This window comes from Orcinus orca, chromosome 10, assembly GCF_937001465.1.
Source record: "Orcinus orca chromosome 10, mOrcOrc1.1, whole genome shotgun sequence".
NCBI lineage: Eukaryota > Metazoa > Chordata > Mammalia > Artiodactyla > Delphinidae > Orcinus > Orcinus orca.
This window is the reverse complement of record NC_064568.1, coordinates 69,002,345-69,028,002: the sequence shown is the minus strand read 5'-3', so window position 1 is coordinate 69,028,002 and position 25,658 is coordinate 69,002,345. Positions and strand designations below refer to the sequence as shown.

Sequence of the window (25,658 nt, the reverse complement as noted above, 5' to 3'; positions counted from 1 at the left end):
TAGTAGATCAACCACTGATGAAGATAGTAGAAAGGTTAAATGACAAAAGTAGTCAAATCATCTTTATTCACAATAAGTAGTTAAGGGACACACAAAAAAATGATGTAAAATATGAGGTGAAAAAAAATTTAAAGTGAATAAGGAGGAATAAAAATGCAGCATTGTTAGAATGCATTTGAACTTAAGAGATCATCAACTTTAAATAATCATATATATATGTTGTTGTATACAAACCTCGTGGTAACCACAAACCAAAATAGATACACACACAAAAAAACAGAAAGGGAACCAAAAGTAACACTAAAGATAGTCATCAAATCACAACGGAAGACAGCAAAAGAAGAAGGAACCAAAAAGAGTTACAAAAACAACCAGAAAACACAAAACGACCATAAGTACATACCTATCAATAATTACTTTAAAGGTAAATGGACTAAATACTCCAATCAAAAGACATAGAGTGGGGCTTCCCTGGTGGCGCAGTGGTTGAGAGTCCGCCTGCCGATGCAGGGGACGCGGGTTCGTGCCCCGGTCCGGGAAGATCCCACATGCCGCGGAGCGGCTGGGCCCGTGAGCCATGGCCGCTGAGCCTGTGTGTCCAGAGCCTGTGCTCCGCAATGGGAGAGGCCACAACAGTGAGAGGCCCGCGTACTGCAAAAAAAAAAAAAAAAAAAGACATAGAGTGGTTGAATGGACTAAAAGAAAAAGACCCATATATATGCTGCCTACAAGAGACTCACTTCAGATCTAATGACACACAAAGACTAAAAGTGAGAGTATGAAAAAAGGTATTCCATGCAAAAGGAAATGAAGAGAAAGCTGCAGTAGCGATACTTATATCAGACAAAATAGACTTTAGAACAAAGGCCGTAGCAAGAGACAGAGAAAGACATTACATAATGATAAAGAGATCAATCCAACAAGAAGATATAACAATTATAAATATACATGAACCCAACATAGGAGCCCCTAAATACATAAAGCAAATATTAACAAAAATAAAGGGAGAGGGATTCCTTGGTGATGCAGTGGTTAAGGATCCACCTGCCAATGCAGGGGACAGGGGTTCAAGCCCTGGTCCAGGAAGATCCCACATGCTGCGGAGCAACTAAGCTCGTGCGCCACAACTACTGAGCCTGTGCTCTTGAGCCTGTGTGCCACAACTACTGAAGCCTGTGCACCTAGAGCTCCGCAACAAGGGAAGCCACTGCAGTGAGAAGACTGTGTACCACAACAAAGAGTAGCCCCCGCTTGCTGCAACTAGAGAAAGACCACACATAGCAATGAAGACCCAATGCAGCTAAAAATAAATAAATAAAAAGGGAGAAATTGACAGTAACACAATAATTGTAGGGGACTTTAGCAGCCCACTTACATCAATAGATATATCATCTATACAAAAAATCAATAAAGAAACACAGGCCTTAACTGACACATTAGATTAGATGGACTTTATATATATATATATATATATAGAGAGAGAGAGAGAGAGAGAGAGAGAGAGAGGGGGAACATTCCATCCAAAAGCAGCAGAATACACATTCTTTTCCAGTGCACATGGAACATTCTCCAGGATAAAACACATACTGGGCCACGAAACAAGTCTCAATAAATGTATAAAGATTGAACTCATATCAAGCATCTTTTCCGACCACAGAGGTATGAGCCTAGAAATCAACTACAAGAAAAGAATTGTGAAAAACACAAATGTGGAGGCTAACAATATGGTACTAAACAACCAATGGGTGACTGAAGAAATCAAAGAGGACATCAAAAAATACCTGAAGACAAATGAAAATGGAAACACAATGATCCAAAATCTATGGGATACAGCAAAAGCAGTTCTAAGAAGGAAGTTTATAGTGATACAAGTCCACCTCAGGAAACAAGAAAAATCTCAAAACAAACAAACAAAGCAATCTAACTTCACACCTAAAGGAACTAGAAAAAGAGGAGCAAACAAAACACAAAGTTAGTAGACGGAAAGGAATAATAATGATCAGAGCAGGCCAAAAGCCTGCCATAAGGCCCTGCCTCGGTGGATTTCTCTCTTCTAGAGGTCCTCAAAATATCAAGATTCCTGCACCTGCCAGAAGAGTCTTTCCCATTCACTTAATAAGGCTCAGAACCCAAGAGTCTCCAATTTCTGGGGGGACCAGGCAGAGAGAAAACAAAAATATCTCAATTCTACCCACAGGTGTAGTTTACCAAATTGCTGTAAGTCATAACTAACTTGAGGAAAAGGCTTCCCTATATCTGGAAAACACAGATCAAAACCAGTAATATTCCAGACAAAAACCATAAAAATTATAACCCTATTCACCAGTTCACTCAGTAACCAATCCTTTTGTTAACTTTTTATGAAGCCATCAGGTCTTCCATTAGGATTCTTTAATTTCTTACACAGTCCAGCCAAATGATCTAAAATTTATCAGAGACCTGTACTGGTCAAAAGGTCTTTCCTACGAATCTTCTTAAAGATGAAGCACTTTTCAAATGAAAACTACAATGAGGCACCAACTCACACCCGTCAGAATGGCCATCATTAAAAACACTACAAATAACAAATGCCGGAGAGGATGTGGAGAAAAGGGAATTATCCTATCCTGTTGGTGGGAATGTAAATTGATACAGCCACTATGGAAAACAGTATGGAGGTTCCTCAGAAAACTAAAAATATAGTTACCATATGAATCAGGCAATCCCATTCCTGTGCATATAGCCAGACAAAACTCTAATCCAAAAAGATACACGCACCCCTATGTTCACAGCAGCACTATCCACAGTAGCCAAAACACAGAAACAACCAAATGTCCATCGACAGATGAACAAGTAAAGAAGATGTGGTACATATATACAATGGAATACTACTCAGCCATAAAAAAAAACAAAATAATGCCATTTACAGCAACATGGATGCAACTAGAGATTATCATATTAAGTGAAGTGAGTCAGAAAGAGAAAGACAAATACCATATATCACTTATACATGGAATCTAAAATATGACACAAATGAACCTATCTACAAAGTGGAAACAGACTCACGGACATAGAGAACAGACTGGTGGTTGCCAAGGGGGAGGGGATTGGGGAAGGGATGGAATGGGAGGTTGGGGTTAGCAGATGTAAGCTTTTATATATAGAATGAATAAACAACAAGGTCCTACTGTAGAGCACAGAGAACTATATTCAATATCCTATGATAAACCATAATGGAAAAGAATATTTAAAAAAAAAAGAATGTAGGGACTTCCCTGGCGGTCCAGTGGTTAAGACTCCACACTTCCACTGCAGGGGGCACAGGTTCAATCCCTGGCTGGGGAGCTAAGATCCCACATGCCGCAGCATGGCCAAAAAAAAAAAGGTATATATATGTATAACTGAATCACTTTGCTGAACAGTAGAAATTAACACAACATTGTAAATCAACTATACTTCAAAGAAAAAAATTAAATTAAAAAAAGATGAAGCACTTTGCAATAGCATCATAGTACAATAACTGTCTATAAATGACAAAAGACTTAAAAAGGCACAGTTCAACAGCTGATTACCATGTAATCAATGAAAAAACTTGGTTACAATAACTAGAATTATGACTGATTATAATCTTAACCTTTAAAAACCTTAATCTCTAGCAAAAACCAAGAAGCAAATAATTGTGAACTCTGTCATATCAGCATTTCCTGACTGGAAAACTTATGCTTTAGTTTTCCTCTTGTAAGAAGGCAAAGACCCGACAGCAATTAACGTTCCAATATTTTATCCCATTTGAAATGACCCAGAGATTTCAGTTTTCCTGTTAGAGTTTAAAAAGGCCTTTTTTTTTTTTTCTTCACTCTTAGAGATCACAAATGATTAGATTAAAGTTCCTGAGAGCCCAGGTAGGTCATTTACATCTCAAAGGCACAGGAAGAGAAATATCCATTCCTTCTAGAAAGCTAACTTTCTCTAATGGCATATGCAAAAACCAGTTTTAGAACAGCAAAAGATTCCCATTTTGGCCATTTTCAGGGATTTTTTTTTTTCAGTTTCTAAATAGCCAATTCAGTTTAAACAAATAACAGTCATAGACAATAATACATATTCACTCACATTCACATGCCTCACTTTCAGAGGAACATGAATCAGCACTCAAGTCAACCTTCGCCTCAGCTGTTAGCTCAGCACCTGTGGCCTTTCTTAACACAAAAAGCAATGGCCAGCCCACAGCTGTGGCCACCACCTTATTGTCTAACTTTTTTTTCCCCACTGTAATGGCAGCCAATATCTCCACAACAGCCTTAGGGGTGTCTATGAGTTCTTTGTGCTCTCTTGGGGGCCCCCATTCATCAAGGACAGCCACCCCAGAAGTTCCCCTGCAACTTTGGGGATCACTCCTGCAACCTTCAGCCCCACATGTTAGTGGACAGCCCCCGCAAATTTCCATTCCCCATCCTTATGTCCCAACATCTCGTGCTCACAGGAGTTTCCTTGGTCTCCTGGCTGCTCCACCAATTGCTGGGCTGCACCCCACAGATCCGCAAAGCCTGTACTTGCCCAGATTCAAGACTGAAGAAAGAGCCCAGAGTCAGCGACAGAGCCATCAATGGTTTAATGCAGGGGTCCCTAGCCCCTGGGCTGCGGACCAGTACGGTCTGCGGCCTGTTAGGAACCGGGCTGCACAGCAGGACGTGAGCGTCAGGCGAGGGAGCGCAGCTTCATCTGCGGCTCCGCATCGCTCCCCGTGGCTGGCATTACCGCCTGAACCCTCCCCACACCCACCCAGAACGTGGAAAAATTGTCTTCCACGAAACCGGTCCCTGGTGCCAAAAAGGTTGGGGACCGCTGGTTTAGTGGATGGGGGAGCTTACACATCTGAAGCAAGGTCCTGGAGCAACTCCCCGCCATGTGCAGCAGACGGTGAGGGGGCAGGACATGGCGGCAGTCTTTGCTCCCCTGGAGAGGGGGAGGTTACCAGGTGTAGGGGAAATTGACATCATGTTGGCTCATCAGTTACCAGGGAAACTCTCAGAGGAGCACGCCCCTCACCGCCCCTTTGACAAGCTATCATGGTGGAGATGTTCTGATCTAAAGGTTAGAACAATCACTAGCTGGGGTAGTGGCAAGTATACAGGAAGGTCAGTCATGTGAGTAGGGTGTAATATATATATATATGTGTATATATATATATATATATGTATATATCTCAAATGGAATATTACTTAGCCATAAAAAGAGAATTATTGTCATTTGCAACAACATGGATGAATCTAGAGGGTATCATACTAAGTGAAATAAGTCAGAGTAAAACAAACACTATTGATACTTGATCTCACTTATATGTGGATTCTAAAAAAGCAAAACAAACCCTTAGATGCAGAGAACAAACGGGTGGTTGTCAGAAAGTAGAGAGGTAGAGATGTGGGTGAAATAGGTGGAGATTAAGAGGTATAAATCTCCAGTTATATAATTACTAAGTCATGGGGATATAATATACAACATAGGGAATGTGGTCAGTAATATTGTAATAACTTTAGGGGCAGATGGTAACTAGACTAATTGTGGTGATCATTTCATAATGTATGCAAACGTCAAATCATTATGTAGTACACCTGAAACTATCATAATATTGTATGTCAACTATATTTCAATCAAAAAAAGAAAAAGAAAAAGAAAGCTATTAGAGCTAGTTACTCCTACCTCCTCCTACGAGTCCTAGTGCAGATAAGTAACGCAGATGTCCATTAGCACACCTGAAATCCCACACCAATGTGGCTTTCCACGGGCAGGGTGAGAAAACTAGAGGCCCACAATTAACTTCTTATAAGCGAATATCTATGTCCCTTGTTAAAGTGTAATTTTCCTAATATCATAATAAAATCCCCCCCAAAAAAAGAACATTAATTACAATATGGGATAATAAGGAGTTCAGAGATATCACAGAGGGGTGGCTCAACTATGCAGGTGACTAATGGATAAGAAAAGACTTCTTGGGACTTCCCTGGTGAAGACTCTGTACTTCCACTTCAGAGGGCACAGGTTTGATCCCTGGTCAGGGAACTAAGATCCAGCATGACTCGCAGTGCTGCCAAAAAAAAAGGACTTCACGCAAGTTAGGCTTTGAACAATAAAGATGATTTGCCATGCTGATAGTTTGGAGGGGGGGGGGTGAGGGAAGCAAGGGTGGGCAGAAGGCATCCCAAGACAAGGAGGTGGGGGACACAATGGTGTGTCCGAGGAGGTGGGAGCTCAGCTGGATTGCCACAGCCCTGGTGGGCAGCAGCCAGAAAGGAGGCTGCAGAGTGAGCGGCAGTCATGTCTTGAAGAGGCCACCATACTGTGCCCAGGAGTTTGCACTTTGCTCTGGGGATGTGTTTTTCAAAATGAGGGTTGTAATTCATTCAAGTACGGTGAAGTGAATGTAGTAGGACAAGACCAGTATTTTTAAAAATAAAAAGGAAATTAAATGTAGAATAAAATAGAGAAAAATGATACTCTCTGTATTAAGAGCAAGTACCAGGAATTTCCTGGCAACCCAGGGGTTATGTCTCTGCGCTCTCACTGCCGAGGGCCCTGGTTCAATCCCTGGTCAGGGAACTAAGATCTTGCAAGCCGCGCAGCGGGGCCAAAAAAAAAAAAAGTAAGCACCATTTTGTGAAGATGGTGTTTGAGTTTTATATATTATGGCAGATACTACAAGTTTTCCATCAATCCATGCTCTTCTTCATTTTAATATTCAGATCCCCAAGTGTTGGCACGTAGCCACCCAGCAGGAGTCTACATTGTCCAGCCTCTTTTGCCATCAGATGTGGCCATGTGCCTAAGTGCTGGCCAGTGCAGTGTGAGCAGCCATGGTGTGTGCCACTTCTGGGTCCTGCTCCTGAAGGAATGGTATGCAGTCCTTTGTGTCTTTCCCTTTTCCACTGGCTGGGATACAGACTTGATGGTAGGAACTAGAACAGTCACTTTGGGCCCAGAGCTGAAAGCTGTGGTTTGAGTGTTAAAGCCTTGAAAAGCAGACTATAAAAGAGAAGTCAAGTTATGTAAAAGATAATTTCTATCTTAGTTAAGGGACACTTAGGTTTCTGTTACAATATCTCAAACCAATCCCTAATACACAGATGTATGTGTATGTGTGTATGTACATATGTGTTCATATATGGATATATGTTCACACACACACACATCAGGCCACATATAAATTATATAAGGATTGTGGTTTAAAAAAATAGAGAAACTGCCTGCCCTTAAAATATATTTGAAGCAAGTGAGCAATTTGATCAGATTTGTGTTCCCAAGCTGAAAGGAATCTTATGGATCACTTAGGCCAGTTAGTCCTTCTTCTTATGGATGGGAAACTGAGGTCCATACAGGTTAGGTAACTGACTCAGGGTCCTAAGCAGCAAGAGCTGGTCCTTGACCCCTGACCTCTGATTCAGGACTGGGCCCTTTCTGTGTCGCCAGGTGACAAAGATTTATCTTGCTCTCTCTTTCAATCCTCAAACGCTGTTCTGTGTCATATTGTTCCCCTAGATTTCTAATTAATTCGATTCAATTCAGCAAATATTTATTGTAAACCTAGTGCATACTAAGTTGCAAAGACATAGGAAGGACCTTCATAAAAAGTTCCTTAACTGGTATCATAAATAGATACATAAATAGATCTGCGTTTAGGCACGGATCAGTATCTGTACATACATTTCCTAACTCTGGGCCCTGAGATGGCATAGAAGCAGTGACACCCCAGGAGCAACTGAGCACATCTAGAACCCAGATTTGGTTTTTAAATACCATTCCTCCATAAAAGGAACCAAGGTTCCTTAGAGAAGTGGTTGATTCTGGGCTAGGGAGGCAAAACACAAGACGAGCATAGGGCATCTTGTTGTGACAGGAAGTAGGAGAGTGCTCAGAGAAAGTTGGGAGCTCTTCAAAAGGACACAGGAACCAACCTGAAAGCTCTTCCAATGGCCAAAGCTGGAATAGTTTGTGCAAGACAATAAGTAACCATAGTTTTGGATTTTCTAACCCATAGAATAAAATAAATAACCATGACTCCATACTGATATAAATAACTCATTGCATAAAAAAAGACTTCTTTAGGGCTTCCCTGGTGGTGCAGTGGTTAAGTATCTTCCTGCCAATGTAGGGGACATGGGTTTGATCCCTGGTCTGGGAAGATCCCACATGCTGCGAAGCAACTAAGCCCATGCGCCACAACTACTGAGCCTGTGCTCTAGAGCCCGCGAACCACAACCACTGAGCCCCCAAGCCACAACTACTAAAGCCCACATGCCTAGAGCCCGTGCTCTGCAACAAGAGAAGCCACTGCAATGAGAAGACCGTGCACTGCAACAAAGAGTAGCCCCCGCTCACTGCAACTAGAGAAAAGCCCACACACAGCAACGAAGATCCAATGCAGCCAAAAATAAATAAATAAAATTAATTAATTAATTATTTTTTAAAAAGCCTTCCTTAACTGAGTATCTAGATGACTAGAAATTTGAAGATGTCAAAACTGAGTGGCAGTTGAGTAGGCTTGAATAATTACATTTTGTGGTAACTGAAACTAAAACCCACTTGGAGTGGACAGACAGAAGGTTAAAGACTTAGTTCTCGTCTTGTCTCTGCCACTCAACATCTATGAAATGAGGATAAGACCATCTACCTTGCTGACCTCATGATTCTCCAAAGAAATAAAGTATATGAAAGAAAAGTTAAATGCAAAAATAAATAAATAAACAAATGAAAACAAAAACTCCTTAATCACCAAGGACTTCAACCATCCATATCATGATAAAATTAATCTTTATTATCTGTGGATTCTGTATTTGTCAATTTGCCTTCTCGCTAAAACTTATTTGTGATCCACAAATCAATATTCACAGTGCTTTCATGGTAATTTTAGATGTATGCAAATTGTCAAAAAATTTGTCACCCACCATGCATGACTTGCCCAACACTGCCAGCTAAGGTGGGGTAAGGTGATGCTGCCTTCATGTTTCAGCTATCATACTGTAAACAAGTGTCCTTTTGTGGTAAATTTAGTGCCATGCTTTTGGCATTTTTGTGCTTATTGTTGGTGACTCTGCTGTTTAAAACTGCCCCCATGTGCTAGATAAGCTTCCCTCAGGCATGAATTATAGGACTGTTGGCCATGAGTTTAATGTGAATGGGTCAATAATATATATTAAATGACACGAAGCACACCTGAAATGTTTGTGCCCAAAGGCTCACAGGAACCTAACCCTGTATTTCCCCTAAGAGTAGTGATTCACTATTCACTAATTCAGTGTTTGCAGCAACTTTATAGAACACAGCTACCGTGAATGACAAAAACTGACAGTATTTAGTAGCACCTTCTATGTACCTGGCCCACCCTATACTTTCTTTTTTTTTTAAATTAATTAATTTATTTTTTGGCTGTGTTGGGTTGTCGTTGCTGTGTGCGGGCTTTCTCTAGTTGCGGCGAGCGGGGCTACTCTTCATGGCAGTGCGCGGTCTTCTCATTGTCGTGGCTTCTCTTGTTGTGGAGCACGGGCTCTAGGCACGCGGGCTTCAGTAGTTGTGGCACATGGGCTCAGTATTGTGGCTCGCAGGCTCTAGAGTGCAGGCTCAGTAGTTGTGGCACATGGGCTTAGTTGCTCCGTGGCATGTGGGATCTTCCCAGACCAGGGATCGAACCCATGTCCCCTGCATTGGCAGGCGGATTCTTAGCCACTGCGCCACCAGGGAAGTCCCGCCACCCTATACTTTCTTTGACATAATTTCAAATATTCCTGACAGCATCCTAGAAAAAAGGTTTTTGTTTTAGGCTTCTGCCCGTCATCCAAGTGCTGAAGTTGGCTGGCTCTTCTGTCATTTTCTTACCCCTGACAGATGTCTAATTAGCTGGGTACTTTGTAGTCACATTTTTTTTTTCAAGTAGGCCAGTAATCTTTCTTGATTACTATATTCAGTCCTTGCCAATTTGAGAGAGAAAATATTTACTGAGGTGACAAACACTTGAATTTATTTTTTCAAAAATTTCCTGCAACTTCTTATTAAGAAAGACTTCAAACTGAAAGAAAGGTTGAAAAAAATAGTAAAACGAATACCCATAAACCTTTTGAAGACTTGTTAAATGGGAAAGTGATCAGTTTCATGTAGAGTTAGAGAGTGGAACTAGGACCAAGGAAGGAAAGGTAGCATAAGACAAACTTCAGCTTGAAACAAGGAAGAATTTTCTCTCTTGCAAGGAGGATGGACTCAGCTAAGGTAGAATGAATGCCTACAGACAGGGGTATGGTGGAGCTGATCGCTGTACTGGGTAGGAGGGAGGTCTAGACAACAGGTCAAGCTGTCTATGAGTCCACAATCCACTGCTTTTTCTGAGTTCTAGGATTGCCACAGTATTGTTTTCATAGTGGTTGTATAGTATTTCGGCCACCTCATGTGTTAACTCAGCATTTGAGGGCAGATCTGAGAGACCAACCTCCATTTGTAATGTGGTTTCTCTGAAAAGATGTGTTGAATTTCAAACAAGTGATAAACTTTTGAAACATGACCCTATGGAAGCTGGAGAATTGTTGTTCTTCTTTTGACTTGTCCTTAAACTCCTTGAAGCATCCCAGCTGCCCTTCTAACGCTACTGTTCTGGGATTTGGGGACTCTTGTGTTTGCCTTATTAAATTATAATTTCCTAAACTTCAGATTCCAACATGGATTTGACCAGACAGGAAGGAAGAAGACCTGAGATCTGGCCCTGCTGAGTCAGATTCTCCTGGCTCAGCTCCATGATTTTGTCTGAAGTATATGCCTAGGGTGGCAGATAATCTTGCCCCACTAAGAACCTGCCATGACATCTTCAGCCAACATTCTCTTCTCTTCATTCTCTCCTTATGTGGCTATTTGTATCTGTACAACGTAGACAACATATTTTTGGTGTGTATTTTATTGTGTAACCACAATATATTTTGACATTTTATTATGTATCTTCTTGTCTGTTCTCCAGTTGTTCTGTGTGCCTTACTCTCACCTTTTCATAAGATTGTAAACTTTGACCTTACATCTGCCCCTAATATATTCATCTTTTAGGGTCTCTGTAAAACCAAGGGCAGCAGCAGTGTGGTGTGTAAGGTGGGACCATAAATTTGGAGTCAGATAAACTTAGGATTCTACTCTGCCATTTACAGTCAGCCCTCCGTATCCACGGGTTTCACATCCGAGGATTCAACCAAATGCAGATAGAAAATATTTGGGAAGAAAATAAATTCCATAAAATTCCAAAAAGCAAAACTTGAATTTGCTGCACTGGTAACTATTTATATAGCATTTACATTGTATTTACAACTATTTACATAACATTTGCATCATATTAAGTGTTAAAAGTAATCTAGAGATGATTTAAAGTATATGGGAGGATATGTGTAGGTTACATGCAAATACCATGCTGTTTTCTATAAGGGACTTGAGCATCTGACTATACTAGCCATGTGACCTGGGTAAATTATTTAACTTCTAAGTCTTGGTTTTCTTATCTCTAAAAGAGAAATGATTACGCACTTGTAAAGTGTCTGTCACATGCTAGGCACCCAATAAATGGTCATGCTCAAAAATGACATGCTGTATGACACCATTTAAATGAAATTCTAGAACAGGCAAAACTAATCTATAGTGACAGAAACTAGATCAGTGGTTGCCTAGGGCTAGTGGGGGTGGGTTGGGTAATCAAGGAAAAAGGCCAAGGGAACTTTTGTGGGGGTGGAAATATTCTATGTTGATTGTGGTAGTGTTTATATGGGCGTGTACGTTTGTCAAAACACATGGAACAGTGCACTTAAAATAGGTGCGAGTTAGTATATGTAAATGATCCCTCGATAAAGTTGGTTTCAAAAAGAACGTTCATTCCCTTCCTCTCTCCATCAATGAAAATGTGTTAGATTAAGGCATACATTCCAGGGCCAAATATACATTTTATCTTTTATTTTAGATTATTCATATTACCGTATAATTTCCCCCATGAATCGGTATAAGTAAATGAGACTCGGCTTGATATCAAATTTCACTTTTTAACTGACTTGTGTTATAAAATTGGAGAGATGTGTCATGAGGGGCGTGAGAGGGCAGACACTGGTCTCCAAGATACAATGAAATATATTTAAAGACACCATACATTTACAAAAAATCACTCACTTAAGGGGAAAATATTTTTCTGGTGAAATAGTAAAAGCTTGCCATAAAATAAAATGATAGTGATGAGGGCTTGGATGAATGGAGTGGCCTGAAGGAGCTCTTTACTTTTGCTTACTCTGCATGTATCCCCTCCCCACAACCACATGACCCTCTTCCCATAATAGCTCCTCCTTCCATCCAAAGGGGAAGGGTGCATACCAGATGTCTCTTAAGGAATTTCCTTGGAATCTGCTCCCAAAACTCTTTTGCTTCTTTTTCACTGGGCAGAACTTTGTCATGTGTCCACAGCTAGCTGCAAGGGAATCTGAGGGAGTTAGTCTTTATTCTTAAGAAAGGCCATATGACTAGCTAAAAAATCAGAGGTTCTATGACCAAGGAAAGAAAAGAATAATAGATGTTGACATAGGCAACAATTCATCTTTGCCCAAAGCCATATCAGGTAACAGAATATTTCATATATAATGGCAGAAAATTACAAACTACCAAAATTAATAATGTACACCCATACTGTAGCCATATCAAAATGGTTATGTTTGTCCATAGTTCTTGAAATGGAAGCATTTCGATAGTACATTGTTAAGTGGGGGAAAAACAGGTTACCAAAAATATGAGCTCTGTTCTATAAAATTATATATAGATAATATGTGTGTACATATAAATATATACATATTTAAATATAAATATGGATGTATTTCTCTCTGGAGTGGTAGAATTACATCATATAGCTTTAATTCACTTCATACCATTATTTTTACTAAAAAGCTTGTATCATTTTTATAAGCAAAAAAAATTCTTTTCACTTACAAAATATGTGGGCATCTGTGTCTCCAAGGAACTTCACGAGCGGAGCTGAGAGGTGAGCAGTGGCAGGGTGGAATTCAGGGGTTGGGAAGGTCTCCATCATTTTCCTGCAGGCACTCAAGTGATATTCAGTTCCTGGGTTCCTGGGAGCCCCTGGGCAGTGGTATCTAGGAGGCTATTGATCCCCAGGCCTGAACTCAAGAGAGAGGTCTATGCAGGAGTTGTGGCAATCACCATGAAGAAGACGGTCCGTGAAGCCAGGGGAGGAAGCACAATACAGCGGCGGCCATGCTGGGCGTCTTCCCTTGGCCTCCAGAGCTATTCCCCACCCTTCTCCAGCTTGCTCTGTGCCTGGAAAGGCTGACCTATGTGGACTGCCTCACACCAGACTCCCTGCCTTCTGGCTTTCAGCTGGGTTCAGTCCATGGGAGGCCCTGGTAGGAGATCAGAGGATGGGAAGAGAGAAGCACGGGTATTTCTTTCTCACTCCCTCCATGCAGGGTTAGCACAGGGTGACCGCTTCTCCCGAATGAAGGTTACAGCTCACATCAGGCAGGGCTCCTCCTCCAGCCCTCAGGCCTGAGCGAGGAAGTGCTCCCACTGCTGCTAGCCCCAGGGTACAGCACTGCCCCATGTGGTTTCCCAGCACCTGCCCCACACCTTTGTAAATAGTTCTTTTTCACACTCTTCCCTGCATTACCCAATCTGAGTGTGCCATCTGTTTCCTGCCAGGATCCTGGCCAACACAGAGGGCTTGGGGGTGAGGAAGGGAAAGAACACCCAAGTTTAAAGGGCAAGGAGAGGGAGAGGAAATGGGGCCTAATCGACAGAGGAGTGGAAGGCAAACCAGGAGTTATGAAACCAGTGGGTGGCCAACAGTTTTATGAAGATTGCAAGGTTAAATAAGGATGAGATCTCAAAGGTATATTGGGATTGGCCATCTGGAGGAGGAGCTGGGAAGAGGAAGAAAGAGAATTGGGTGGGTGGTTCTGGGAGGAGGGATCTGAGTTGAAGATCGAGAAGAAGGTAAGAGGTGAAGAGAGGTGAGAGAAGGGAGTGGGGCAGAGGATAGAACCAGGGCAAAGGTAGGAAAAGAGGCAGCAGGCCATGGGGTGAAGAAATGTGACTCTTTAGTCCAGGTGGGGAAGCAGGTAGTACCTCCAAGAATGAGTGTGGGGACTTCCCTGGTGGCGCAGTGGATAAGAATCCGCCTGCCAATGCAGGGGACATGGGTTCGAGCCCTGGTCCGGGAAGATCCCACATGCCGTGGAGCAACTAAGCCCGTGAGCCACAACTACTGAGCCTGCGCTCTAGAGCCCGTGAGCCACAACTACTGAAGCCCACGCGCCGCATCTACTGAAGCCTGCGTGCCTAGAGCCTGTGCTCCGCAACAAGAGAAGCCACTGCAGTGAGAAGCCCATGCACTGCAATGAAGAGTAGGCCCCACTCCCTGTAACTAGAGAAAGCCCGCGTGCAGCAGGGAAGACCCAGCACAGCCAAAAATAAAAAAATAAGAAAATAAAAAAATTTTAATTAAAATAAAGAATGAGTGTGTATGTACCGAGGCACAACACATACTTACACATATACAACACCCACACCTGCACGCGCTATACTCTACATTCACATGAACACACACACACGCAAATACGTATACACCACCATGCTTCACCACACACACCAAAGATACACATATTTGCACACATACACACACCTCACCATATCATCATCCCTGCACCATTCACAACAGTCACAACTGTAACTGCCAGATCCATAGATCCCACTGGACCCCAGGCAACGTCGGATCTTTGCTTTGCTGTGACATTTGTCTATTTGCTGGCATCACGTTAAACCCCGAGAAAAGCCTGATTCTGCCCACTCACGCATGAAAAAGGAGTTCTCAGCGTTTACAGCGTGGTGCCCGGTGCACCGTAGATGCTCCGTGGATAAATCTGGAATGGCTCCACAGTCCCTGGCTCTTACCCTGGGGTATGGGGCAAGGGCTATACCTGGCTGTATGTGCCGACCTCCTAAGTAACTTACTCAAGGGGACCCTAAAGACTGGCCTCCAACGACCACAACCCAAATGCCTGTCCATACGATGGAATATTCTAGAGTGAAAATGAAACACGTGCTAAAACATGCATGAATCTTTATAACATAATGTTGAGTAAAAAGAGCAAGTTGCAGATCACTACATACCTGCCTGATAATCTTTTTATAAAGTTCAAGAAGAACGGAAACGAAACACTACATAATTTAGGAACACATGGCTATGAAATAAAAACTTTTTTTAAGAAATGTAAAAGAATGCTAAGCACAACATTCAGGACAGCAGGTTATGTCTGGGAGAGGCAAGGAATGGACTAAGAAAGGATCATATAGGTAGATGGATGTTATTGCTGATGTCTGCTTCTTGAATGGGATTCACCACCCAGTATAATATAACAGCAGGCCAGGCTTGAACGAAGGATGAGACTATATCATGAACCAAGGATTATGATTAACCCAGTTCTGTACATCAGATGTCTTGTTACAGTAAATAAAAATAAAGACTGTCCTCTCAGCTTGACCCTAGTTCTGCTTATTTTTGCACTTCCTCCCACAGCGATGCTGAGGGGTCACTGCAACCTTGCTCTTGGCAATCGGAGTTACTAGTGCAAGGCTGGGCAGGAAATGAACTGGGGATGAGGCCATATCTGCTTTAACACTGTTCTCGATGGGTCCTTTGTGGTAAGGGTTTCCAAGAACCAGCAGAGCAGTTGAAGGAGCTGAGTAACATTTACAAGAAATGTGTGCCTGCCCCACCCCCTAACCACCCCGCCCCATCCCCTCTCTCCTCCCTTTACCGCCTCCAACTCTTCCTCCCCACCGAGACCCAAGTGAAGGGTAGCTCACAAGAGCCAGTAATGAATATTTCCATGGAACAGAACTGTTTACCTGACTCTCTGGAGTCTGGGGAAGAACTGCCCTGACGTCCACCCAGATTCTGGGCCCTGAAGGAAACTTGAGATGACTAATCTACACAAACATTTATTAAGTAGCAGTATAGCAGAGTGGTAGTGAGCATGGACCACCTGGGTCCAAATTCTAACCTGGCCACTTCTTAGGTATGTGACTTTTGACATATTACTTACTGCTCTGCACCTCAGTTTTCCCCACCTGCAAAATGGGGATAAATAATAGTATCTCCCTCATGGAGAGTTGTTGTAAGACTAAGACATGCAAAGCATGCAGAACAGTGCTGGGCACACAGTAGGTACTGAATGAGTGTTAGCTATTATCGCCAAGTGTTATAAAAGATGCAGATGAATCAATGAGACCATGCTCTAGTGCAGGAATTTGCAAACTTTGTTCTGTAAAGGGCCAGATAGTAAATATTTTTGGCTTTGCTGGCCATAAGGTCTTTGTCACAGCTACTCAACTCTGCCATTGCAGTACGAAAGCAGTCATAAACAATTCGTAAACGGATGCGCTTTATTTATTAATGCTGACAATTAAATTTCACATAATCTTTACCTCTTATGAAATATTATTCCTCACTCAGTCTGTTTTCAACCATTTAAAATGTTAAACCAAGTCTTAGCTTACAGGCCGTGCAAAACCAGGTAGTGTGCCAGACTCGGTCAGCAGGTTGTGGTTTGCCCCTCCCTGGTCTAATGGGGGGAAAAACATTAGCCCCTCTGGATTTCTTTGCTTTACCTGTATGTTCTGTGCCTCACTTTACAGGTGAACAAGCTGACGTTCACTCTTCAAAGTCCAGTTGAAATGCTGCCTCCTCTTTGAAGCCTTCCCAGATCACCTCAGCCAAGGGCAGTCATAACTCCATCTGCTGCCTCCTTTGTGATAAGCACACATTTATTCATTACTTTTAAAATTTTATCATGAAATATTTAAGACAAACCAAAAGCTATAAAGTATAATGCAGACACTCCCCTGGCTGTCCAGTGGTTAAGACTCCACGCTTCCACTGCAGGGGGCACGAGTTCGATCCCTGGTGGGGGAACTAAGATCCCACATGCAGCGAGGCGTGGACCAAAATAAAAAAAAAGTATAATGCAAAAACCTTAGTCCTCACCATCTGGTTTATGAAATAAAGCATTGCCCAAACAGTTGAAGGCCCCTATGCAGATACCCCTCCCTAAATCACAACCTCTTCCCCAGAGGAAACAGTCACCATCCTGACTCTGGGAATTTATTGCCGTGTACTTCTTAGTACTTTTACTACATATAGAAGCATCCCTAAGCAGGAGGTAATATTTGTTTGCATGTATGTACAGCCATTATTTAACTGGATTTTCTTAATAATCCATTCAATGAATATCTCTATTTAGAGATTAGTCTCAGAGGGTGTTATAAGGCCCAAGGGATCCAGTTAAGTAATGGTGGTAAAATCCAAGGCTGATTCCCAAGTCATGCTCTTAACCATTGCTCCCCTCTATATTCCTGTGGCCACACAGTCATGTTTGTTATCTGACCCCCTTTCCACACTAGATTTTCAACTGCCCAATAGAAGAGACTGTGACCTTTCACCCCTCCTATACAACCCCTAATATCTGGCACTTACTATCTTGCACTCTTCTTCAAAGAGACACCATCTTCTATCATCCCTAGCAGTCTCAATAGAGGATGGGGAAACTGCCAGAAACTCACTTCAAGGGAAAGAAGAGTGGGGCTTTGATAGATTTCAACACATTTAGAGCAACTTTTAAGCCAACTGTCAACTTTACTGTAAAGGATCAGGCATGCAATCCTCATACTCCAAGAGATTGGGAAGAGCAAGGAGGATAGAGAAAAGGGGAACTGAGAAAATCAGCCCCCCAGAACCGAGAAATTCTTCCTTCCTCTCCTACCGCCACATGGGAGCCGAGCTAGGGTTTGGGATCTAGTCCAAGCTTAAGGAGTGAGGAGTGACAATGAGTGAGCGGTATTGTGGCCTGGACCCTCAAACAACCTGACAAGACAGCATCTGGGCCAGTGTCCAAAGGGTGTGTGCATGCACTGAGGGGAGGGAGCAAGATGATGAGGAAGGAAGAATGTTGTAGGCTGCTATTGATGCTTCTAAAGAAACAAGAAACGAATATTTACGAATACTTGACACGCACATTGACAGTGGTACTCACTCCACTGTTCTTTCAGGACGTAGTCAGGCCACGTGCACTAAGTGGATTCATGGGTTCTACCATCTAGTTTGATCTGAACTCTCACAAAATGAACAAGAGGCTTAAACAGATCCCTGCAAAGAAACCACGGACTAAAAATGCTAATTATCCCAGCACAAGCAGTAAGAAAATGGCCGGGCTAACATTTCACCTACTCCCAGTATAAGCTTTTTGTCGAGCACATTGGAGAGGAAAACTGCGTAAGTCAAAACAACTAATGCATTTCCACACGTCTATTATCAATGACTAAACTCCACACTAAAGATGAAGGGAAATTTACACAGGTATATAGTTTCCCAGTAAACACTTATTAAGGGTACGTGCTCAAAATGTTTTACTAGTGGGAGAGACAATTGAAAAATCCTCAACTGGTAGTTTAGCAAAATTTTGGTATCTTCTAGGTCAGCCTTGTCCAGTGGAACTTTCTGCAATGATGGAAATGCTCTATTGTTCCACAGCTACTAGTCACCAGTGGCCATTTCATGAAATCTGACTAGCACTGGGAAATAGCCACATATGCCATATTAGCCCAGCTCTACTATAATTTGCATTGGGAATAGAGGTTGGGATTGCATTGGGCCCCTCCAGCCAAATCTTGTCCACACAAGATTGGTTCATCTACCCTTTGGCCATACCTTCATTTCAGAAAGGTGACTATCCCAGACGTCCTACTGAAGGAAACCAGATTCAGGCTGAAAATTCCCTTTTTCCTCCCAGGATAGATTTTGGCATTTACCAAGCGTTCAATTAACGCGCATTAGCATGCCTCTGCATGGACAACACTTAAGCCACAAATTAAGACAAAAGGTATTTTATTCAAAAAACGCCAAGTATAAAAAAAAAAAATAAGATCTCTTTTATTCCCCTGTACAGTATTTCACTCAGATAAAACCAGCAGGCTACAATGCTGCTCAAAACACAGCCCCAGAGAGGATCTGGAAGGCACACCATCCAGAACTGCTTTTCATAAATCTATGCTATATACACAAGTCAGCAATGCCCCTCCCCCATCACCCACAGACCCCATGCCCACTCGGGGTAAGCAGGCGAGGGGGCCCGCAGCAGTCAGGGAGCTGCAGCAGCTGTCCCGCCTGAGTCCCGTCACCCTATGAACAAACAGAGCAAGCGTTGCAGCCTTCCCCAGAAGGTCCCCAAGTCAGAGGAGGAAAGGAGAAAAGAAAACTATGGCGGCAGCTGTGGAAGCTTGGAGCAGGAAGGGAACCAAATAAATAAATAAATAAATAACATTGACCTCCAGGTTAGAATGCGCGTCTTTCCAAGAAAAAAAAAACCCAAAACAAAACAAAAAAAAAACAGGTAAAATAATTTAAAGGCAAAATTAAAAAAGAATTAGATCAACTACAACCCTTTTGTACACTACCATGCCAACTGTACACACATTTACAGTTTTTCTGTTGATTTGCATTGTTTGTGCATTTTTGTGTGTGTGTGTGTGTGTGTGAGGTCTTGGCTTAGAAACAGTTAAGTAAAAACCAAAAAGGAAGACCAGTTCACTTGGGAGTTTTACTAAAGGAGGTGGAAAAAGGGCAGGTGGCTCAGCATTTGGCCCTGTAGCCTCTTCCATGGCACCTTTCATATGAAGGATGGGGGGAAGGGGTGGGGGAGAAAGAGAGGGAACCAAACCCAGGCAGATTTTTGGAGAAGCAGCAGGTAAAAGAGGCAAGTTCAAGTATTTCTCCCAGCACAGCCGGAGTCCCCACAGAAGGCACTCAGAAGAGTCGGAAGAGGTGACAGGGACTTAAAATGGTGCTAGTCCTATCCCACCCCAACCCGATTTCCCCCTACCCGACCCATCACGGCATTCAGCAGAACTCTTGATGAAGGGAACAGTTCCATGGCTGGATTCTGATCCACTCCCACCCCACCCGCCACCCCTGGGATTTTGCAAAGTCCAGCAATGCTGGACACCGATGAGAAGGAGAGCTTCTATGGGAGGAGTTGAAGCCTAGGACGGCTGGAGTGGAGTCTCTTCCTCCCTTTGGGAGGCAGCCTCCAGGGCCTGGGGTCTGGAATGAGTTGTAAATGTTGTTCCTGTATCAAGCACTGTCCTGCTTGGAGAGAAGTGTCACTGGTACTTGGGAAGCTGGAAACAGACACTTCCCCTCCCTTGAGCATCTGACAGAGAGGGGAGAACCTGCCCGAGAAGCTATTTACTGGGCCCTGGCAACAGGCTGTGGAGATGGATCTCAGCAGTTTCCTGGGGCAGGAGGACATCTTGCATCCATGGATGGTTCTGGATTTCTTCAAAGGATGGCCGATCTGATGGTCTCAGGGCCAAGCACCATCTAATGAGATGTTGACACTCTAGAGAAAGCAAGATAGAGGTTATGAATGACTCAACTTGTTTTTGCAGTTCAAAGGTCTTCCCACTTTGCTTCCCAGGGGCCCACAAGTCAGGGATCCAACAGAGAGCCTGCCCTTTCTAGAATGCTTATTCTTCAATGAGAAGGTATTAACTAACACCTAGATGCTCCAGTATGCTTTCAGCTAAAAAACAGCTCCTCTCTTAAACCTGTAGTTTTCAAACTTCAATAGCTAGGGCCTTTCCCACGACGCCCACTCAACAGAAATAGGAAAGATGATGACAAGAGATTTTGATGAGACATCACTAAGCACGATGAGGTGATTCAATTCACCTACCGACTTACAAATATGAACACCACCCACGATGAGGTCACTGGAACCACAGTATTTAAGAGAGCCTGCCTTAAGGGAGGAGGCTCAAAGAACCCTCAATTTTTCACTCCCTGGCAAAACAGCCAGGAGTTGAGGGATCAGGATCCTTTGGTACTTAAAAAAAAACCTTTCAGTGAAACTAAATGGTCTTTTCTTAATATTCTCACACACGCTCTTCCTCTGACCCCCCACCAAGGCACCCTCAAATGCAAACCATTTGATTCCTGCAGACCAGCTCTCAAGTGTGAATCATTTGCCTAGAATTCTAAGGCAAGGGCCATGGTATCTCCTGGAGACTGAAGCTCTCCAAACTCAAAGACCATCCCTGAGGACTAACAGCCTCGTGATTCCTGCCTCTCCTCAATAAAGGGCTTCGCAGAAATTACCTGAAGAGACCCTCTGCCTGAAGAAAACTTGGCCCCTGATGATCTCCTCATCGTGCTCAAAGGGAATATCTCCACAGACCATATCGTACAGCAGGATCCCCAGAGACCAGACGGCTGCCGACCTGCCATGGTAGCGATGGTAGCGGATCCACTCTGGAGGACTATACACTCGGGTCCCTGCAAGCCAGGGGAATAGGAAGGAAAACATACTTTTAGCAAAAATAAAACACAAAGCAACTGAGAGGTATGCTGAGTAACTCTTAAAAAAAAAAAAAAAAAGCACCACCCTACTTCTCTCAGCAGCTGGGTGAACTCCATTCCCCCCGCCAGGGCTAAAAGGAGTGGATGAGAAGCTTATGGCAGCTCTCCAACCCAAAGCATTACCCACTTCTCTACCAGCTCAGACCATAAACAGCTCCAAGAAACAAACAGGGCTGGCCGCAGACCCAAAGCCTGAGGCCTGTATGTGGTAGGACCACCCTCAATGGGAGGAGGGGATGAACATCTGCAAAATCAAGGGAGGTATCCCACAGACTATCCTTAAACTGCATTAAATGTCCTTGCCCAGGAGCTGGGTGAGAGTCTCATTTCAGATATGACCCAGGCAAGGACACTTGTACAGTATCCTAAGTCAGGGTGCCCTTTGAAAGGCCTTCCTCCCCACCCTCTGGATGTATGGGTAGACACCCACACCCCTTCCTCCCCACACTGGAAAGGTAGAGAGGCAGGGCTGGCTTCAGACCACGTGATTCCTGTTTACAAACTTTGAGTTGTAAAAAAAAAAAAAAAAAAAAGTGGGGCCATCCCGCTGGTGCTCACCAGGGGGCAGCAAAGACTGGAAGGAAAAAACATGGGAGGACCCGGCCAGCCATTAACTGTTAAATACAAAAAAATGCAGCCCAACCCAGCGTCCTCCAAGGGCAAATAAACACAAACCACAAGCCCCAGTCACAAGTTTTGAAAGGCTGTCGTTTGTTAGGTTAAGCCGCTCAGATGATGACCCACCCTCCCGTGCTTTGATCTCAAGCTCTCCCTTCTTTTCTGAAAGAACCCTCTCCAAGCCCCTCCCTAGGATAGGTTTTCATCCTCTCAGCGGAGACACCCAACTAATTTTCAAACCAGCAAGAGATCTTATTTCACAACATTCATTCCCGACTCCCTCACCCCACAACACCAAAAAAAAAAAAAAACCCAACAACAACAATGAATTATTTAGCGAAACTACTGTTTCTATTCCTTATTCGTCCCTAAGTCAAAGGGGAGAAGAAAACCTGCAGCTCTAAAAACTATCTTACCGAAAACTAACTCCCTTATAAAACAAAACAAAAATGACAAAACCGGCGTCAATTTTCATCTCTCCCGCTCTCTCCTCCCCCTTCCCCCCTCCCATCCTTTTACTGGCGGGGAAACTGGGTCAGACTTCAGAAATCTGGGCTACGGCCGGTTGCCCGCAACCTCTTATTCATCGGGAAAGCTTGGAACCCACTGAATTCCACTTAAAAAATAAAATCATGCCAGAAACATTACAGGTTCAGCTGGCTTGAAATCCCCGGCTTTCCTACGCTGGGAAGCTCTCCTTCGCCCCACCCCTGCTAGCATAGAGCCAGGCGGCCCGATGACCTTTACAAAGGGCCGGAGAGGAAAGCCTACCCAGGCCTCCAGGCCAGGCCGAGTCACCTGGGCAGTTCCCTCCCGGGCAGCTCCGCCCCCAGGCCTGGCTCACCATCGAAGTCCGTGTAGACGGTGTCCTTGAGCAGCGCCCCCGACCCGAAGTCGATGAGCTTGAGCTCGCCGCGACTGAGGTCGATAAGGATGTTCTCGTCCTTGATGTCGCGGTGAAGCACCCCGCAGTTGTGGCAGTGCCGCACGGCCTCCAGCACCTGCCAGAAGAAGCTGCGGGCCAGCTCCTCCTGCAGGGCCCCCCTTTCCGTGATAAAGTCGAATAGGTCTTGCACCGGCTCGGGCCTCTCCAGGATCAGGACGAAACTGTCGGGCCTCTCGAACCAGTCCAGGAGCCTAATGACGCCGGAGAAGCCCGAGCTCACCTTCTTCAGCAGAACCACTTCCATGGGCACTCGGGTGCCATTAGGCTGCAGAGGGGTGAGGGGGCTGCGTTAGGGCGGGAGTCGGAGGGTGCCCCTCACCCCACCCATCCTGGGGGTCGCCCCCTCCAGTGTACTCACCAGCTCTCCCCAGTCTGAAATGCGGTCCTTCTCCACGTGCTTGATGGCCACCTGGAAAGCCCCCCAGAGAGCGTTAGGTTCCCTCGCCCGGGTCAAACACACCCGTGCGCCCCCCGTCCGGCGCGCCCTCCCCGCGGCGGGCCGCCCACTCACCGGCAAGTTGTCGGCGACACGGATGCCTGAGTAGACCGAGCCGAAGCCGCCGCTGCCCAGGAGCGGGCCCACCTGGTACTGTGACTCCAGGGGCTCCTTCTCCTTGCCTAGGAAAGAGGGAGTCACAGGGGACTCAGTGCCGGCCCGCGAGCCCCCAGCTCCTACCCTGGAGGTCCAGCCGCCACTCCATCCTCGGGTTGGGGGGGGGCGCTCACCGGGCGCCAGCTTGGTGGCGTGCAGGTCGTTGCAGGGCGCGGCGCGCAGGTGGGCAAGAGAGTTGATTTTGGACAAGAGCATCCCAACCTCCAGGATGTCGGCGTAGGGACGGTGTCTGGAGGAGCTGCAGCAGGAGCTGGGGTTGTGCCGGTGGCTGTGCCTACGGCTGGGGCTGAGGCTGCGGGTGGCGTTGCGGCTGCGGCTGACGCGGAAGGCCGAGGGCGAGTCGGAGGACGACTGGGGGCGCTGCCGGGGGCTGGCGGCTGACGGACACGCCGGCGGGGTCAGGCAGCACTGAGGGCGGAGGGGTGGGCGGCTCGTGGGGCTTGTGCCGCAGCGCCGCGGCACAGGGAGCTTGTAGCTGCTGCTGCTGCTGCTGCCGGTCCCGCCGCCGCCGCCACCGCCGCTGCCGCCAAGTCCTCTCGGGCCTCCTCCGCCACCGCGGCCGCTGCAGCAGACACCCGGCTCGCCCTGCCGCCAGGAGTAAAGGGGCGGAGCGCGCCGGCGGGTGGGGGGCGCGCGGGCGGGCGGGGATGGGGCGGGGCCTCTCCGGGAGGCCTAGGCGGGGAGCTGGGCTGCTGGACCGGAGGAGGGAGGAGAGGGGGTGGGGAAGCGGCGGGACAGGGCGACTCCCCTCCACCCCCGCCCCTCGCGCTCAGTCGCCGCGCCCCGGCCCCGCCCCCGCCGCCGCATCTCCAGCCAACCAGAAGCCGATTGATCTGCATAACACGGCGCGCGACGCCCACGCCCCCGCCCAGCTCTTGCGGTCAGAATGGTCTCTACGCCGCCACGACGTGGCGGGAAGGAAAAGGCGCCAAAATGGAGGGGGAGGGGCGCGGGGCGTGCGGGTAGGCGGGAGCTGGGTGTCGAGCCGCTAGGGAGGAAGGATGGGGAGGGGCGTATCGATTCAAACCCAAACAATAACAAAGCCATCAAAGGCCGCCCGAGGCCGGCTCTGTAGCTCTCCATTTCTCGGGGTTTTTGGGTCAAGGGCTCGAGCTGGAGCATAACAAGTTGCGCAGAGACGACAAGCGTTGGTGTCTCAGGCCGGGCGGCCGGCGCGCCGGGGTGTGAGGGACTGTGTGTGTGGGGATGCCGACGAGGGTGGTCTTTATGTGTGACTCAGACGCAAGACCTCCAAGTCGGCTTGGGCGGGTTGACCACGCGCTGTGGGCTCGGGTTGGATCTCCCGGGGGTTGTGTGTTGGGAGCGCGTAGGGGGCGAAAGATCTGCAAGATATGAGTCACGGCGGCTTCACGGAGGGAGTGGAGGTGTCACAGGCCTGGAATAAAACGGGGAGAGCTCCGCTCACTCGGGGGAGGGGTCCAGATCGCGGTTGTCACAGCCGGTGAAAAGATCAGCCCCCAGATTCCCTAGCAGATTTTTATTTTTAAAATGCTGAAAGGTTCCAGTGAATCCTGATGCCTAAGAAGTGATGTGTGTCAGAGTGCCCTGTAAAGAGGAAATCACGAAGCAAATGTTAGTATTGTGATGCCAGATGCTGTCTCAGCCCCTTCTGTGAGGGCGGGAGAGAGAAGAAAATTCCTCATCTAAAGCGAGGGTGGGAGGGCGCGCTTGATTTAATCAGAGTTTTCACGTTGTATTCACCTTTTCATCAGCCTGTTATTACCAGTCAGGCAATACTAGCAATTATTGGCTGCCCCCGAGTCTTGACTCAAAGGAAATCCGCCCCCCTGCCCCCCTTGGAAATAACATGGAAACTGACCAATTCGACTTTCATCCTTTGTCCTTTTAAACTTCTTGTAGAGTTGATAACGACGTGTGAAATGAGTAAATTAAAATTCTATGTAATCCATAAATTGAATTGTCAGGGCCTAAGTAATTGAAAGCTAACTACATCCTATTTTAATTTTTTTCAAGTTCCTGCCACTTAAAGGAAAAATGAGGAG

At 45.4% G+C, this 25,658-nt stretch overlaps 1 protein-coding gene and 1 long non-coding RNA gene across 2 annotated transcripts; both read right to left on the bottom strand.

The window, feature by feature from the left end:
* Positions 1-8,451: 8,451 nt before the first annotated feature.
* LOC117200615 (uncharacterized) lies at positions 8,452-16,647 on the bottom strand. The gene is made up of 2 exons (XR_004482229.2): positions 12,955-16,647; positions 8,452-12,442 (listed from the first exon to the last, which is right to left on the bottom strand). It is a non-coding gene; the product is annotated as an uncharacterized LOC117200615 (long non-coding RNA).
* Positions 16,648-18,908: 2,261 nt separating this feature from the next.
* PIM1 (Pim-1 proto-oncogene, serine/threonine kinase) lies at positions 18,909-24,276 on the bottom strand. The gene is made up of 6 exons (XM_004267657.3): positions 23,748-24,276; positions 23,533-23,639; positions 23,380-23,430; positions 22,920-23,286; positions 21,197-21,373; positions 18,909-20,438 (listed from the first exon to the last, which is right to left on the bottom strand). The coding sequence occupies exons 1-6, from the start codon at positions 23,827-23,829 to the stop codon at positions 20,281-20,283; spliced, it is 942 nt and encodes a 313-aa protein (XP_004267705.1). The 5' UTR covers positions 23,830-24,276; the 3' UTR covers positions 18,909-20,280.
* Between the last annotated feature and the right edge of the window lie 1,382 nt (positions 24,277-25,658).